General features: G+C 42.5%; 1 protein-coding gene across 1 annotated transcript in view; it reads left to right on the top strand.

Annotated features, from left to right (window-relative positions):
* The first annotated feature begins 5,801 nt into the window (after nt 1-5,801).
* Nucleotides 5,802-15,258, top strand: part of LOC137603624 (serine/threonine-protein kinase 32C-like) — a 55,677-nt gene continuing 46,220 nt past the window's right edge. The window contains exon 1 of the mRNA XM_068327257.1: nt 5,802-6,092. Within this exon, the coding sequence (XP_068183358.1) occupies nt 6,014-6,092 (79 nt within the window). The 5' untranslated portion in view covers nt 5,802-6,013. The remainder of the gene's footprint in view (nt 6,093-15,258) is intronic.

Genomic DNA, 15,258 nt, shown 5'->3' with positions numbered 1-15,258 from the left:
CAACATCGCTGGTCTCACCACAGTTTTGTACACCTTTGCTTTCATTTTAGCTGAAACTCTTCAATCACACATCACACCTGACACTTTCCTCCACCCGTTCCATCCTGCCTGGACACGCTTCTTCACCTCTTTTCCACACTCTCCATTGCTCTGGACTGTTGAGCCTAAGTACTTCAAATCCTCCACCTTCTTGATCTCTTCTCCCTGTAACCTCACTCTTCCACTTGGGTCCCTCTCATTCACACACATGTACTCTGTCTTACTGCGGCTAACCTTCATTCCTCTCCTTTCCAGGACAAACCTCCACCTCTCTAGCTTCTCCACCTGTTCCCTGCTCTCACTGCAGATCACAATGTCATTTGCAAACATCATAGTCCATGGAGATTCCTGTCTAACCTCGTCTGTCAGCCTGTCCATCACCATAGCAACAAGAAGGGGCTCAGAGCTGATCCCTGATGCAGTCCCACCTCCACCTTGAACTCCTCTGTCACACCTACAGCACACCTCACCACAGTGTTACAGTCCTCATACATGTCCTGCACCGCTCTAACATACTTCTCTGCCACTCCAGACTTCCTCATGCAATACCACAGTTCCTCTATCAACATCCTCAAAGCAAATACTGCATCTGTAGTACTCTTTTTTGGCAAGAAACCATACTGCTGCTCACAAATGCTCACTTCTGTCCTTAGTCTAGCTTCCACTACTCTCTCCCATAACTTCATTGTATGGCTCATCAGCTTTATTCCTCTGTAGTTGCCACAACTCTGCACATCTTCCTTGTTCTTAAAAATGGGCACCAGCACACTTCTCCTCCACTCCTCAGGCATCTTCTCACCATCTAAGATCCTGTTGAACAACCCAGTCAGAAACTCTACTGCCACCTCTCCTAGACACTTCCATACCTCTACAGGTATATCATCAGGACCGACTGCCTTTCTACCTTCATCCTCTTCAGTGCCCTCCTCACTTCATCCTGACTAATCTTTGCTACATCCTGGTCCACAACAGTCACCTCTTCTAGTCTTTGTTCCCTCTCATTTTCCTCGTTCACCAACTCTTCAAAGTACTCTTTCCATCTTCCCATCACACTACTGGCACCTGTCAATACACTTCCATCCCTATCCTTAATCACCCTAACCTGCTGCACGTCCTTCACATCTCTGTCTCTCTGTCTTGCCAACCTGTATAGATCAGTCTATCCCTCCTTACTGTCCAACCTAGCATACAAGTCATCATAAGCTTCTTGTTTGGCCTTTGCTACCTCTACCTTCACCTTACGCTGCATCTCCCTGTACTCCTGTCTACTCTCCTCAGTCCTCTCAGTGTCCCACTTCCTCTTGGCTAACCTCTTTCTCTGTATACACTCCTGTACCTCCTCATTCCACCACCAAGTCTCCTTATCTACTTTCCTTCCAGATGACACACCAAGTACTCTCCTACCTGTCTCCCTGATCACATTAGCTGTAGTTGTCCAGTCATCTGGAAGCACCTCCTGACCACCCAGAGCCTGTCTTAACGCATTCCTAAAAGTCATCTAACACTCTTCCTTTCTCAGCTTCCACCATTTCGTCTTCTGCTCTGCCTTTGCCCTCTTCATCTTCCTCACCACCAGAGTCATCCTACACACCACCATCCTATGCTGTTTGGCTACACTCTCGCCTACCACTACTTTGCAGTCACTGATCTCTTTCAGGTTACACCGTCCACACAAGATGTAGTCTACCTGTGTGCTCCTACCTCCACTCTTATAGGTCACCCTATGTTCCTGCCTCTTCTGGAAGAAAGTATTCACTACAGCCATTTCCATCCTTTTTGGAAAGTCAACCACCATCTGTCCTTCTGCGTTCCTCTCCTGGATACCAAACCTGCCCATCACCTCCTCATCACCTCTGTTTCCTGCACCAACATGTCCATTGAAGTCTGCTCCAATGACAACTCTCTCCCTTCTAGATATGCTCTGCATTACTTCATAAAAGTCCAACCAGAATTTCTCCTTCTCCTCCAGCTCACATCCTACCTGTGGAGCATACCCACTAACAACATTGAACATCACACCTTCTATTTCTAGCTTCAGACTCATCACTCTATCTGACACTCTTCTTACCTCTAGGACATTCCTAACAAACTCCTCCTTCAAGATAACTCCTACTCCATTTCTCTTCCTATCTACACCATGATAGAGCAACTTGAACCCTGCTCCTAAACTTCTAGCCCTGTTACTTTTCCAATTTGTTGTGTGCTGATGATATACAGAATTTGACTCCTGATTAATAAAGTGTCTGTCTATCTATCTATCTATCTATCTATCTATCTATCTATCTATCTATCTATCTATCTATCTATCTATCTATCTATCTATCTATCTATCTATCTATCTATCTATCTATCTATCTATCTATCTATCTATCTATCTATCTATCTATCTATCTGTCTATCTATCTATCTATATTCAGAACAGTGCAGTAATCCTTCGCTTACTCACGCTTCACTACATCACAGATTTTCATTAGGTAGTCATGTGATACTGTGACTCTTTTGATGGAGGCAACTGATTCGCTGTGGCGACCCCTGAAGGGAAAAGCCGAAAGGAAAAGAAGAAGAGTCACATGATACCGTACGCGCATGCTATTGGTTGACAGCATCTGTGTGTGCGCTGCGTTCTGAGACTCACGGTTCCTCCTGCGACTTTTCTTTAACATTAAAGTGCTTTGAACAGTCTATCAGACTGTGGAAAAAGGTGATAAAGATATAAGGTGGTTTAATATCAGTATGGGGAGGGTTCATAAACGTTTAAATTACCGTAAATAATAAGTTAAATAGTTGATCGCCATATCGTGGAATTTAATTTTTTGCTAGTGGCCCTGGAACGCATTAACTGCGAGGAAAGAGGGATTACTGCAATTGGAATTGTCAGAAATACAGTTGCACATTTTACAGCACTATTCTTCTCTACTGAACTACTGTCACTGCATGTGTACTCACTAACACACAAACAAAGAAGTATTGGGTAACGTTCAACAAATGTGTGAACTCAGATTGTGCTATGAGGGACTGCAGGATCAGAGGTGAGATCCTCCTCCTTTGGATCTCCCATTGAAGGGTTTCCCTTGATCTTTCTCCTTGATCTTCCTCCTTCCTTCCTCTTAAACATTCAGACAAGGTCTATTGAGGGTCTCTTTACAGATCTTCTTCTTGTTTTCCTTTGGGCTTTTCTCTTCAGGGTTCGCCACACTATCTCTCCTCTGGACATGTTCAAACCATCTCAGACAGCTGTTCAAGCAAACACCACAATGTTTGCCTGAACAGCTTAAAAAATAATATCATTTTACGAAATACATTTGCATAACTGACTTCATCAAATTTAATGGAAGATGTTTTGTAAATGCTTTTACTTCTATGGTGGGACTGCAGTATCCTGAAGGATAGTTGTGTGCTAACAGTATGTGTTCACTGGGTCTGGCATACCATATCCCTTGATGCTGGTGGCTGAATGGATTCACTTCGTGTGCTTGCCAGTTCACCATTACATGAGAGACCCATGGGTGGTGGGTAAATGAGGCCTTCCCACATTTTATGCTAGAAAATTGTGGAACCCATATAATAATGTGCACACTTTAGAGGTGTGTGGTTGTTGCTGTGGCTGCTGCCTGCTCACTATGTTGATGAGTTGGGAGTAACGCCTTGGACACAGCTGAGAGGCAGTCGGGAGAAAAAAGAAGCTGTGTGAACAGTGGATACTCCAGAGTTTTCCAACTCTGAGTTTCCAGTTCCAGAAAGAGAGTTAACCCCACTTGCCTACAAAAAATCTTGACTCCCATCCCCCCACTGATAACAGACATGTATAGACAGCTCACTGAAGCTAATGCGTCCAACATAGTCTCCAAACTCTGAAACTGTAGTCCGTATTGGTAGTCTGGTCTGCAAATACTGTTGCAGAGCAGACCAGAGCAGAGCTACTAGTCAACCAAATACAAGCTGACTTGAGCTCATGCTCACAGCCACTCTAAATAAGATAAAAATGCAGGAGCACTAACTTATAGACTGGATACCATACGGTTGGGAGTGATCATGAAGGTCAGTGTTGAGGAAAAGCTACTTTTGTAGTGACCATCATTGCTGAAGCAATCCGAAGTGACATGGTTCGCACATACAAACAGACTTCCAGGAAAAGTAGCCCTCAAGGTGTCATTAAGTCACTATGACGTCAGTTCTCTCTCATAAAGGAGAAGGCTAGGAGACAATAGATGCAACAAAGTTTGCATATGTCAGTGAACACTGTCGCTCTGAGCAAAGCATCTTGCAATTGCTTAAGAGCAGAAAGAAAACATTGATAAATGTCTGGAGTGTCTGGAGAAATTTCACCGAAGGATATCAATTACTACAAAGCTCTGACAACCGACGAGTTACAAATGAAAGGCAATTACATTTCTTGTCTTTTCTGGCTACGACAGCAAATGAGCACTTATGTTAATATGTACAACCAACAATTGAGAAACTTGTGTGTCTAGCTCTAAGTAACAATATTGCGACACTGAAACTTTAGCGCTGGACAGAGAGAACTTCATCTCGGGGATGAACATTGCCTTATCCAGGGAAAGAGGGGTGTTCTCACACAGGCGGGCTGGGCTGCGTCAATCACTTCTGTCAATCACTCCTGTCAATCACTTCTGTCAATCACTTCTGTCAATTATTCCTGTCAGCACTTCTGTCAATTACTCCTGCCAATTACTCCCGTCATTACATCACGTCACGAGAGGATTCTGATCGGCTCGTTTCACGTCCGTATCACGAGTTTGTGGGCTGTACAGGCGATACAGAACCCGTTTGGTTTCCAGAAATTAACAAGTTGGCTAGACTTAGGGAGGACCACTATGAAGAGACCAGGAAAATGTGTTTTTCACAATATGACTCCTTTAAGTTCACCCCCTTCTCTTGTCCCTTGTGATCAAGGAACCACCCATTGATGAGCTTTGGGGAGAATCCACTGAGATTCATTTGGGTAAGACCACTAGAAGATACTTGCTTTCTGCTTATAAAAAGCTGAAAGCTCTGCAGTCTGTTTTGAGCCGCCCTGGTTTCACCTACAGAAGATGGTCCTGATGTGTTGATACAGGAGTACAAAGACCACACTCACTGGCCAGAAACCACCGCACTACCCTCACCAGAATGACGTTATTCAGATGTCTGTGAACAATTTCCGTTTATTCTCTTCAATATAAAAGTCTTGTTGGGAAACAGGCTCTTTCAGAAACGAACAAAGATTAAATTAAAACTTTATGGTCCTGAAAGGCATGGAATCATTTTTTGTTTTTAATATGGACTTTAATACAAGTGCTTACAAGTTGGGATATGTGGTGGAAACTTGTTATTTTTCCTTTAACCTCAATTTAAGCTTACAAGTATCTGAGATTTAAAATGCTTGCCATGAGCATTGGGCTAAGACAGGAAGCAGTATCATTACAGGGTTACAGACCAACAGAACACAAGAATTTAAAAAATGGAAGAAAATGAAACACATTAAACACCCCAAAAAATTAACTTAGTGTGTTGTTTTGTCATATAATTATATAATTACACAAATGAAGTGTCCTTTTCTAATTGTGGGTAAAGGACAGCGTTAAACGCGGAACCACACTGAGAGGTGGACGTCCTCTGACGCCACAGGTGTTCACTCTGAGGTGACGGAAATGTCACGATGCTTTTATTTTTAGAGACACTTCGCCGACTTCCGGTGTGTTTCCGCCCACCGGGGGTAACTTGACGCACCGACGGAAGTCTCGCGGTTTGTCTGCGAGTCACAGGAAGACAAGAAGACGAGAGAAGAGCTGCGTCCGCGGCGTTCTGTCCGTCTGTCGGTGCTCCGCTCCGGTGTTCCCTCTGAGAGGAGACGTGGAACCAGGGACGGGCCGCTCAGGATGTAATGATGCTGGGGGGTCCGGTCTGTGAGGGGGGGGTTCCACACGGAGCTGTAGTTTCTCTTCCCGGGGCGAGGAATGCGAGCTGAGCACCGATGTTTCACTGGGGCAAGTGGAAGAAGAGGATGGGGGCCAACAGCTCCAAGAGACCCGTGTTCGACGAGAAGGAAGATGGTAAGAGATCAAAGTGAGACCTGATCCACATGTCCTGTGTGTTCACATTGAATCCGGTTTGACATCAGGTTGTTTCCACCAGTGTGTAATCCTGCCAGCAGGTCTGTGGTGCTGGAGTTAACAAAGTTTAAGCTGTATCTGACAGGATTGTCTCCAGGACTGGACCTGGAGCAGAGGAGGACCTCTACGGTCAGGAGATGAGAAGGTTTCACCATCAATGAGCCACTGTGTGAATGAGATGAGTGGTCGTCACACAGCTGGAGTCCCTCCAGTGGGGGGCATCTGAAGGCTCTGTTTGAATATCTAGACCTACCAAACCTACCAAAATCCGTCAATGATGTCGATCAGGGGTCTCCAAACTTTTTCCTGTCAGGGTCACATAACCTTTCCCCTCTCTGACGGAGACGGGGGTCAGTCTGGAACAGAAAAACTGTGGCGGTCGTAGGGGTGCCCAAATGTAAACATTTCCTGTCTTCCAGAAGCAGATATTAACCCTTTGCGGTTATGCCAAATGAACAGGTAGGCGGCATCCGGCCCGCGGGCCTTAGTTTGGGGACCACTGATATAAATAGTCGATCAGAGACAATCAGAATCAGAAACGGATCACACACACACACACATATATATGTGTGTGTGTGTGTGTGTGATGGGTTCAGAAACGTTGAGGGTTCAGAAACGGTTAAATTACCGTAAATAATTAGATAAATAGTTTGTCGCTCTTTCATGGAATTCATTAATTGCGTGTGGTTCCTGGAACGCATTAACTGCGAGTAACGAGGGATCAGGGCTTGAGCTAGCCATTCGCCACTTCGCCATAGGCGAAATAAATTCCACAGTGGTTTTTAGCGTGTGTAGCCACAGTGGCGTTCTTATTTTTAGGAAAAAAAAGGCTAAAACTTACAACTTTTTTGGACTCGCGAAAATCCCCAAGTGATAACATAAGAAAACAAACTTTTTCCCTCGCTAGGCGGCGCACATCTTCTTCGTCTTCTTCTTCTCCTTCGTCGGCGCGCATGCCGACGGAAATAGCCGAAGTGACCCGAACGCTCCCGATCATTAAATATGCACTCGAGTCATGACCTCCTTTCGTCCAATGAAAAAAACAAGGATTCTATTTTTACAAGCTAAACCCGCAAATCGGTGTACGACAAGGCGAGGATGATCGATTGAAAGAAAATGAGAAGACAGTGTTTTATAGTAGATTTTGTGTTAAAATTCTCATTGAACAACAAATGGTGAATGCTGAGAGGGGGGAGGAGTGGTGACAGACCGATCAGAAGGTCAATGAAAGATATTATCAATACATGTGTGTAGTCTTAGACTTTTGTTCCCTATGACCGGCAGGAATAACCAGCGATGCATGTAAATGTGTATTCACCTCGCTTGCTATAATAGCAAGTAAAACTTACAAATAAACATTGAGTAATACCAGGAATCAAATTTATTAAAATCAAAGTGTCTCAGTCAAAGTTAAAATGTCTTCTAGTCCAAGTAAAACTTACAAGTATGTATGACTGTATCTTCACATAGTGAATGGAATTTTCCATTGTTGAATCTCACATTCATACCTGCATAAAGTAGGACAGAAATAAAGATGGTTCAGCTTGAACTGTTGACTTTAGTGTATTTTTGTAGGTAAACTGAACAGAAGATTTTACCCTCATAATGCACCAGAATGTAGTGGAACAACCCCATTTTCTAAAAAATTTCCCGGGGGGGGGGGGACCCCTGCGGTGGGGTATCCCCCCCGCACAAACCCCACGACAAGTGGGGTTTTACACCCTCAACAATTGAAAACTTGCATTCACTCTGGGAAGATACAGTCATTCAAATATATTACTTGTGTTTACTTGTAAGTTTTACTTGCTATTACAGCAAGCCGCTGTATATACAGTATATATACACTTATATACACTATATACATATATAAACAAACAAGCTGAGACCTGGTGGATGATGTTAGGCCTTTGACAGGTTTGCTATGCCTGACTACACATATTTCTGTTTAAAGTAAACTTGGAGCTCCAGGCTGAATCTCTCAGCTGAGATCAGCTGTTTTTTCCAGCTAATACCTTTTTAGCCAGCTGCAGTTTATGTGTGACTAAAGCCGAACTAATGACTGCTGTGTTTCAAGTTGAATTACGTACTGTGTGCCGTGTGAACAGTGAATACTGTTACATCATCATGAGTATTATAACTACTTTTGTCATGACCAATATTGTGATATATATGAACGAATCCCAAAGGGAAATCATTCACCTCTGCTAACTCAAATACATACAGTCGTACAACAAACGTTACAAAAAAGAATACACAAGAATACAGAAGATAGCACACGAACAGAATAGCAGTTAAAAACACAACACAGCATTCTCCACCCTAACAGTCTGAATACAGAGCAGAAATCACACAACAGGTCCAGATCCCACTGGACCCCAAGCTAGACGCCCACGCGGTGGGCAGGCACGTCCATCATACATGAGGTGTTACCAGACACATCATTAAGAGCCACATGACGCCCAGTTACCCCCCAGAAAATCTCCAGACCACTGCCATATAGGTTCACTCTGTCCTGTGGTGTAAAGGCGTATTTGGTCTATTGTATATTGTTGCTCTCATTGTTCTTTTGACTGTCTCTTCGTGCAGCAGTCTAGTGCTGCTCCCAGTTAACAGTAGATGTGGAGTGAATTGGTTGGAGGCTGCTTGAAAGGAGACGCGTCTGATCGGACTTGATTATCCGTGAAGTGCTGGTTTTGCATTATTTACAGTTTTTGTAAAGCACCAGACTGTCCATTGTCCGGAGTGCTGCTGTGGTCTGGTAACAGTCAGAAACAACCTTTATACATTGTAGATGCTGACTTAGACTTTCTTGCTGGCTGCCAGATTTTTTTGAAACATCTCTTGGCTTGTGGGGGAACAGCATGTGGTCTACATTAGGCAGTTATATCAGAGCTGTGGCTCAAGCTGAATCAAGCTTTAAACTTCAAGCAGCTATTAATAATATGAATATAAACTCACTGAACTATTAAAAAACAAAACATCATTATACCCAGCCTGCTTTTCCATTTTCAAACTGAAAAGCTCATAAGCAAGTGTAAGTTAAAAGTCCAACTAGGAAGTAGTACCGCCTGAGGAAGACATGAATGTACCATAAATGAATGAACTCTCTTGACATTTCCTCCTCTTTAATGCCACCAGTGTTTATTCAGGAACAACAATAGAAAATTAATTGGGAAGATGAGATTGTCGCGTTGGAAGAGTCTCACTGTTTTGATTCCCATCACATTGTTTGTAAAACTCACACAAAATCCACTCTTGGCTGGAGGCATGTGTGAGCTTTTAATGCATTGTTGCTGTCTCAGGGGAGACACCAGTGATCCCCACTCCTCTGAAACATTTACAGAGGACAAGATCAAAAATGGGGCTACAGACTTAAAATACAAAATAAAACTTTTAAAAAATTTAAATCACTTGTTTTTTTTAATGTGAATCTCACATCGTATCTTCTTCTTCTTTTCCTTTTGGCTGTTCCCGTCAGGGGTCGCCACAGCGAATCAATTACCAACAGTAATCCAATTTCCACCGGCGCCCTGTAGGTCAACAGCGCCAATGGCAGTCATTGTTAACCTGGGCCTCGACCGATCCGGTATGGAAGTCATGAGTTTGATTCGCATCTTTGATTTGGCAAAAGTTTTACGCCGGATACCCTTCCTGACGCAACCCTCTGTATTTATCCGGGCTTGGGACCGGCACAATAAGACACTGGCTTGTGTCCTCTTGCGGCTACATTGTGAATCTCACATCGTATGATTGTCAAATTTATATTTCATTGTGGGTGTTTTGACCCCTACATTACAAATTACCTTTGTATATGTTAATTATACAGTATTATGGCATTAGTCAATTAATGTAATGTAGTAGTCAGTTAAGTTCGACTGCAGAATCAGTCGATTAATTGTTGAAGGTGTTTTTGAACAGGAGAGATGAAGTGTTTGCTCTGAGCACACAGTGCTGTTGGCTTTGATGGCCCATTGTGATGTTGTGAGTGTAGTTCATGGAATCAGTCAAGACAAGTCATTAATTGCAGTGCCATTGAATATAACCTGTTAACACAGAAGCAGACTGAGTGTATTGATTGTTTATCAGGCAGGCTTATTTCAAGTCCTCTCTTGAACGGTGAACTGCACTAGATGTTACACAAACAGGATGAATGTGCGCTCGTGCAGTGGTCCCCAACCCCCGGGCACCGGTCCGTGGGTCATTTGGTACCGGGCCACACAGAAAGAAAAGATAAATGACATCACTTCTTTTTTATTTATTTCGGAGTCTGAAAGATGTTTTATTTTGAAAAGTGACGTCTGTGCTGAATGACACACAGACAAATGCGTGTGTCTGTCCTCTTGACAGGTCTGGGTCACGTGACAGGTTACCAGCCGTTACCCCTAAATTAAGCCCCCTACAACTACTCCAGTGTTCTGGATTAAAGTCAAACCAGATTATCCTGAGACCCTAAAAGTGTCTTAATCCCTGCTTCCATTTCCAATCTCCTGTCTCTGTGAAGTGGGATTTTCTGCAGTGACCGTAAAGAAAACCAAACTGGAGTAGACCGGACGTCCAGAACACACTTCAGGTGTCATTGTCTCCGTTACCCCTAGATCAGCGGTCCCCAACCACTAATTCGTTATTGTAATTATTATTGATTTACTTGTTCACACTTTTATTGAAATGATCAGTATTTCTCCTACATTGAATGAACTGATTGTAAGTCGCTATATTTCAAAATAAACCTTATCAGTGCCGTCACTTCAATCCAGTTTTTAATATAATTATGTCTTACAATTATTTTGTTTACAGAGATGCTGATTATCAATTTATGAAAAAAAGTTGTTTATTGCCTGTTAATGTATGTATTTTAAATAAAACCACTGATTTACTATTAGACTACAGCTGTCTTGGCGTCATTAACGATTACCGAGCAAATGAAGACTGGTCCGTTAAAATACTGTCTTAGATGAAACCGGTCCGTGGAGATAAAAAGGTTGGGGGCCGCTGGTCTAGTGTTCTGATGAGAGTGCAGAATCGTGCTCTAAGTTAATTCAGGCTCTTTGTGTATGTGCTATTTTTGATCAGAAGGATTAATAGAGCATACATACCAAGTATATAATTGTGTATGCAGCAGATGTTTCTATTTTGATATATTGTTATATTTGCATTCAATTATTCAACATATAATTATTGTTTCATGGACGTGGTGGTGAAATGGCCTGGAAGCATTCAGGATGCTTGTATTTTTCCAACATTGTCATCAGTGACATCCTCAAAAGTGGCAAAATTCCTCCATGGACAATGAACTTTTTAAAATTTATTTTTAAATTTACTTTAAAAAAAAAAAGAAGTATATATATATACAGTGTATATATATATACAGTATATATATATGAATTTATCCCTGAAGGGAAATTAGTGGCACACTCTATAGTTAGTCACATGCATGGATATATATATATATGTATATCCATGCACTAATATATATATATATATATATTAGTGTGTACATGCACCGAGCACACACACACACACACACACACACACACACACACACACACACGCACACACACACAGGGGGCCTGTATGCATGCAGGGGGAGGTAGAGTGGCAGGCAGCTCCTGCTTTGGTGCATCCAAAGGAACAACTTGTAAAGGGGGATGGCGCCTTGCTCAGGGTGCCTCGGCAGTGCTTGGGGGGTGAGCTGGGTGCGAGCAGGAATCAAACTGCCCATCTTGGAACATTGAACATCCCGCTCTACCGCTGAGCCACTTCCGCCCCAACCAATCCTGGTTTACATTTTGGCCATACCTAATGAAGGAATATGCTAATGGAGGAGGTGGAGCTCAGGAGCAGTATTTTGGGTGTTCCTTGTGCAGAGCTTGTATGGTGATAGAGTTTGCCTTTGGACGAATTGAGGTCCGTTTTGGAGCTTTGAGGAGAGCTATGGGCATTAATCTACAGGAACTGCCTTACGTCATTTATGATGATGGCGAAGGAACAGGAAGGTCATCGACCAAGTCGGCTGTTTCGATTTCCTTGGCATGGCTGTGGAGGCGGGAGAACTGCCCCATATTTCTTCACACAATTCAAAGTACAGAAGAACGACCCTGCCAGACCCGCTCCTGCGTCTGCTGTCAACAGCCTGGTGATATTTACCCCCAGTTGTCTTGATTTTTGATGTCAGGATAACAGGCATTAACGCCCCCCTCCATGTGGAAAGTCTTTAGTGGCCTCCGCAGGATACATCTCCAAAAACGGCGTCAATATGTCCACATATTTAGATTGGCAGGACTCCCAGCCAATATCTTCTTTTGTCATGATGATTTTATATTCTAAAATAATGTTCAGGAGCAATTCCACCCCCTTGTCGCACAGAAACGCACCTGACGCCATCTTTTAACGGAAGTAAAGACCAAACACGGAAAGTTCTGATTGGATAGAATTTGGGGAAATCCTGCTGCTGCATGGTTTTGCATGCGTATAGTTGTCTTCAAAAACGCGGATACATGTATGCGGATGTATGTGGATACATGTGGATGGGGATTTTTTTGAAAACGACGTTGTGTGGACGCAGATTTTTTTCTATACAGGGTGAAAAAAGATCCGGCTACATGTGGACAAGGCCTTAGAAACACCAGTAACGCTTTCCAACACCAGTGGCATTTACACAGGTGCTGGTCATACAATTAGAATATCATGATAAGTTTATTTCAGTAACCCCATTAAACAATGAAACTTAATTTCATTCTTTCCTTTCACACAGACCGATACATTTCCAGTGTTTGTTTCTGTTAGTTTTGATGATTATGTCTGAATACTAATGAAAATCCCAAATTCAGTATACCAGAAAATTAGAATATATTAAGACAGACACAGAAAAAGATTTCTAGAAATGTTGGTCAATTGAAAAATAAGAACATGAAAATTCTGAGTATATAGAGCACTCAATACTAAGTTGAGACTCTTTGCCTGAATTTCGAAAGCAAAGCGACGTGGCTTGGAGTTGATCGGTCTGTGGCACTGCCCAGGTGTTATCAGATACTGATTTAGGGGTTTTCATGATATTCTAATTTCCGTATTTGCTGGATTATATGTCGCTCCGGGGTATAAATCACACCAGTCAAAAAATGTATTACAAAGAACAAAAACCATATAAGTTGCACTGGACAATAAGTAACATTTTTTGGGGTGGAATTTAACCCTCACCCTAACACCTATATACAAATCTACTAGGAGTGGATTTGTTCATCTGTTAAAAGTTGTTGGGCTGTTGTCATGTGTCGGTTAAACAGAGTGTATCTTGTAGTCGGTGAGAGGTCCTGGATGAGATGTCCCTTACCCATCAGTGAGTGGATGCTGAACAAAGTTGAGTGTGGTGTCGTGGGAAGTTAGTGCCAAGAGCAACTTACATAATTGTAGGTTGGTTCTTGATGTTTTTCAAAACTGAGAACGGCTGCTCACATGCATACGCAGAGGCGAACATGGTCCATACAGCAATACTCACACAATGCAGTGTGTGCTACATGACAGGAAGTGCTTCCAAAGTTTTGACCGTCAGCTCTTCTGCCTGTGGAAGTTTTTTATTTCTGACCACTTGTGTTTGCTCATCAGCTCTTCTTGTTGTTGTGATAGTCTTTAGGTCAGAAACTTGTATCTGAAAATCTCTGACAGAGACACCAGGGATGTAGCTCAGGTCAACCTGCTCCACTGCATACTTGTGTAGATGAGTCTTCTTCTTCTTTAGTGTTTTTGAAACACTTTAGTATTTTCATCTAATGAGAAAATGTAACATGTTTGAATGTGATTGAAGTGTTTTTGCAAAAATTAAAAAATATCTTCTTCTTGTCCTTTGGGCTTTTCCCTTCAGGGGTCACCACAGCCAATCAGTGTCCTCCATCTAACCCTGTCTTCTGCATCCTCTTCTCTCACACCAACTACCTTCATGTCCTCTCTCACTACATCCATAAACCTCCTCTTTGGTCTTCCTCTAGGCCTCCTGCCTGGCAGTTCAAAACTCAGCATCCTTCTACCAATATATTCACTATCTCTCCTCTGGACATGTCCAAACCCTCTCAGTCTGGCCTCTCTGACTTTATCTCCAGAACCTCTAACATGTGCTGTCCCTCTGATGTACTCATTCCTGATCCCATCCATCCTGGAACTTAAAAAGACGAGTTCATGAAATTCTCCAAAACTGTGCTTGGTGTGATTGCAGGAAATTAAATGTGAAGCTAGCTAGCTGCGAGAGATCCAAAATTCGAACTATTTCACTTACTGTTCATGCATCTTCAAATTTTTTCCAAGTTTTTCAAAGTGTGACATATGATCTGTTTCAGTGTCCATGATATTGGATACTGAGAACTCCAGTTTGTTTGCCAACACTGCTTATTTGAAGGGATAAGACTATATGTCCTGTGCCTTGTATTATATCATTGAGCTAGTTCAGATATTCAATCATGTCTACGAGATAGTAGAACTTCAGGAGCCACTCAGTGATAGCTAGCTCAGGCTGCCCCACACCTTTCATTTCAATAAAAGCCTGGATTTATTTTTTTTAAATTGAAGCTGTTTTTTCCCCAGCTCAGATTCAGTTGAGAACTTGAATAGTGGAGGCTGAACCACCGCCTGATATTCAAGCCAAGTTACACTGACAGAATATGAGACGTAGTGGTAGTTTCTATGTAGTTCCTGGGCTGCCTTTGAAGAAAAAGAGGTCCTCTGCTGTCCTCTAGATTGTCATTTAGTGACCCAGTTATGGTGGCAAGAGACACTGGGGGAAAGTGCAATGCAGAGTCTGAATATCATGGTTTGCACCAGTGTACTTCTAGCACAACAACTAGGAGGCAAACATCCTGACAGAGCCCCTAATTATAACTGATAATTAAACAAAAAAAATTCTGAACTTGATAGAATATAAAAGGCAGATGTCATCAGTGAGAGCAGTGCAGCACACAGTCTGCAGTCTGTCTCTGCTGTATCATAGTACTGGATGTATGTGTAGAAGGTGATCTTTATTTAGCTACAGTATGATGGTGTGTTCTCTGCTCGATGCCATCACCTTTAATAATGATAATTTACCGTAATGTGTGTTAATGAAAAGTAAGAGTTTAAGTGATTG

Source organism: Antennarius striatus, chromosome 11 (genome assembly GCF_040054535.1).
Source record: "Antennarius striatus isolate MH-2024 chromosome 11, ASM4005453v1, whole genome shotgun sequence".
NCBI lineage: Eukaryota > Metazoa > Chordata > Actinopteri > Lophiiformes > Antennariidae > Antennarius > Antennarius striatus.
Note: the sequence above shows the minus strand (reverse complement) of the source record. Positions and strands in the feature narration are given on the sequence as shown.